The following is a 3,109-nucleotide window of genomic DNA, read 5'->3' as shown; positions in this document are numbered from 1 at the left end:
ACCTAAAAAAATATTTTAAAGTACTAGATAAACCTTAATCAAAAATAATTTCAATACATACTTTTTCTTATCCTTAATATGAGAGTTAGTTTGACTAATTCGAATATATTAAGAAAATTAGCTAAATTAGTTATTTGTAATAAATAAATGTTGTTTTTTCCTAAAGTATTTTTGCTAATAATGCATATTAACTAGAATCACCAATTGATTAAATCTTTAATATGTACAGCTATTACAAGAACTATCTTTAAAAAATAGATATATATATAAAGAAAAATGGATTATGGTCTTATATTTAAGACTACATTAAATTTCAAAACAGTTTTTATATTAAAATTTTGAGTTCGTATAATTTTTTTTTGTAGCAAACAAAAATTAAAAAAAGCAAAAATAAAGCCAAAAAAAAATTAAAGCGCTGAGCACGAAACGCGAACGCGTTATAAGTGAGTTATATTAAAAAGCAAATTGCTATGTAGGATCCAAATCCATAATTTTTCTCATTAATTGCTTGGATATTGCATTAAAACCAAATCCCAAAACTTTACTATTTTATAGACAAAAAATCTCACAACATTAAATCACCATTATGAACCATGCACGCACCTCCTTCTTCCATATTAATACAAACATTTAATCCCCCCCCCCAACACACACACACATGTATATAGATTCCATCCGAGATTGAAGAGATCTAGTCAAAATGGATGGATCAAACATGAAAATGATGAAGAACTTGAAGATGAAATTAGTGGTGTTATGTGTTGTGGTGGGAGTGATGGGAATAATAATGGCAGGCGTAGCAGAAGGAGAAGATTGTGAAAGAGATCTTCGAGGCTTACAAATAGAGTGTCTGGTTTTCATGCACAAGGGGAATGCCCCAATACAGGATCCTAATGATCGATGTTGCAATGAAATTAAGTTAGCCAATGTTCCTTGCGTTTGCTCCAAACTCTCTCGCCACCTTGGTAAGTATATTATATTTTCACAACTCATTACATTGCTGTGATTCAAAAATATTATTTTCGGTAGTTTGTTTTTGTTGGCCAAAATGTTAGGAAAGTTATTATCTTCATTTTTTTAATTTAATATATAATGCTCAAATATCAATTGAGAGTATCTTGTAAGTACCTATAATTTTCTTCAATTTTTAATTTAATATTCATGTGTTCTTCTCTCTTAAATTAAATTTTTTAATTTTGCTCTATTATCACCATTAGCTTCTATAACTTTGCTCTATATTAGCTTTGTTACTCTTTGTACCAGGACTAACGGTCCTAATAGAATAAATTCAAAAATTTAATTAAAAGAAAAAATACATAAGTATCAAATTAAAAATTAAGAAAAAAACATAGCTACTTCAAAAAGGAATTTTTCCTAAATAGTCATATGCCAAAAATCTTATAACATGAAAGAATTGGGTAAAATTTCTTTCATAATAAAATTCCTATAGTATATAGTTTAATTAATGAGTGTGGGGCACTATGAACAGTAATCCCACCAAACGAGACCATAGAAGATCTGCTTGACTGGCCCAAAGTGTTGCATTGCTTCAACTTCTGTGGCAAACCTCTTGCTCCTGGCTTCAAATGCGGAAGTAAGCCCACTCTTAAGTTCATCTCTCTCTCTCTCTATCTAGTACTACCTCCAGTTCTTATTATATGACTTTGTTTGACTTTTATTTTGATTCTAAATATAAGACCTCAATCCATTTTATCTCTTATATTTATTTAGTTTTTTTTTCAAGATATTCCTTCTAATAATGGTAGTTTTAACTAATAAATTTGATTAGTAAATATATTTTAGAAAAGACAACACATATTTATTACAAATAATAAACTTAACTTATTTTCTTAATCTACTAAAATTAGTTAATTAGCTCTTATATTAAGGACCGGAGGTAGTACTATGTTATTGAGTAATTTAAATTCGAGCATTGTAAAGTCCTAATAAGAATTAGTTTTTTCCCCTATATAATGTGATTAATTTCTTTTATTATAAGGCTCTAAATTGAGAACCTTTCATAAGAAGGGTTAAAGTGCAACTTTATTCTGAACGTTTTCATTAAAGAACAATGTTGTTCCAAAAAAATTTTTGAGTTCAAAACATCAAAATGTTAAAATTGAGCAATGTTACCCCTATCATTAAAAATGTTAACATTCAATATCAATTTTTTTTTTAAAGCTGAGTGGAGCAACAACATTGCCATGTTTTAAAACTTTTACAACGATATTAAATCTAAAATAACTCAGGAGACAATATTGCTGCCAAATTTGTACATTAACTATTGGAAACAAGTATTCCTTAACTATTGTTTCAATGTTTTGCAGATTTCACCGTGCCACCAGGGCCCCCGCCCAAGTGAAGGGGATTTAATTTGGAAGATGACTTTTATTTTGGATGAATATATATAATATTATCAAATATAGAAATTAAATGTGAGTATAGAATATATTTGTGCTAGAAGCATTTTCTTGTTATCAAATCCCCAAAAGTGACATATGTAAACTTTATCAAATAAATCCTCTGCAATAATTTTGGTATTCTGGGTTTCAATTTGAAAGTGTTCGATTTCTGGTCAGCTACTTTTCTTTTCCTTTTATTTTGACGCGGTTATTATAAAAAGAATTTTTTACGTTACTTAGTGATAAAAAAAAATTATCGAAGCATATAATATCTTATTTTTTAGCAATTATACATTGATTAGAAAAATGATATACAAAGTAGAGTTTTTTCGTCAGTTTTTTAAATAAACTGAGAGAAAATTAGTAAATAAAAATGTCCTTTTTTGAAATTTTATTAATTATAAGGACATTATCATTTTCATTATATAAAATATTAATGCTCTAAGAAAATTTGATGTTATATTTTGAATCGGATGGAGTACTAAATTAAAATATATACATATATTTGTCTTTAATTAATGACAAATAATAACGTAATCAAAATGATCTTAGCCAATGTATTAAAAAAATTATTTTACACATGTCATTTATGCTGGCTATTTATTTTTTTATTAAATACCAATTTAATTTTATATTCAAATTATATATAATGTAAAATTCATTAAAAAATCACATTAATCTTTTTTTCGCATAATGAATGATCATCT

The 3,109-nt window shown here is 27.0% G+C and overlaps 1 protein-coding gene across 1 annotated transcript; it reads left to right on the top strand.

Annotated features, from left to right (window-relative positions):
• Window positions 1–700: 700 nt before the first annotated feature.
• LOC114745881 (uncharacterized) lies at window positions 701–2,362 on the top strand. Its single transcript, XM_028934055.1, has 3 exons — window positions 701–965; window positions 1,490–1,594; window positions 2,328–2,362. Exons 1-3 carry the CDS (start codon window positions 701–703, stop codon window positions 2,360–2,362), a joined length of 405 nt encoding a protein of 134 aa, XP_028789888.1.
• Window positions 2,363–3,109: the final 747 nt, after the last annotated feature.

Source organism: Neltuma alba, unplaced genomic scaffold, assembly GCF_004799145.2.
Source record: "Neltuma alba isolate B1F8T4 unplaced genomic scaffold, ASM479914v2 tig00004856_pilon, whole genome shotgun sequence".
In the NCBI taxonomy this organism is placed as follows: Eukaryota; Viridiplantae; Streptophyta; class Magnoliopsida; order Fabales; family Fabaceae; genus Neltuma; species Neltuma alba.
The sequence above is the reverse complement of the archived record's forward strand: the minus strand, read 5'-3'. Positions and strand labels throughout refer to the sequence as shown.

Coding starts and splice junctions, on each gene's coding strand:
- LOC114745881 (XM_028934055.1), top strand. CDS start 701: ATGGATGGATCAAACATGAAAATGATGAAGAACTTGAAGATGAAATTA. Junction 966..1,489: donor CAAACTCTCTCGCCACCTTG/GTAAGTATATTA, acceptor CACTATGAACAG/TAATCCCACCAAACGAGACC. Junction 1,595..2,327: donor TCCTGGCTTCAAATGCGGAA/GTAAGCCCACTC, acceptor AATGTTTTGCAG/ATTTCACCGTGCCACCAGGG.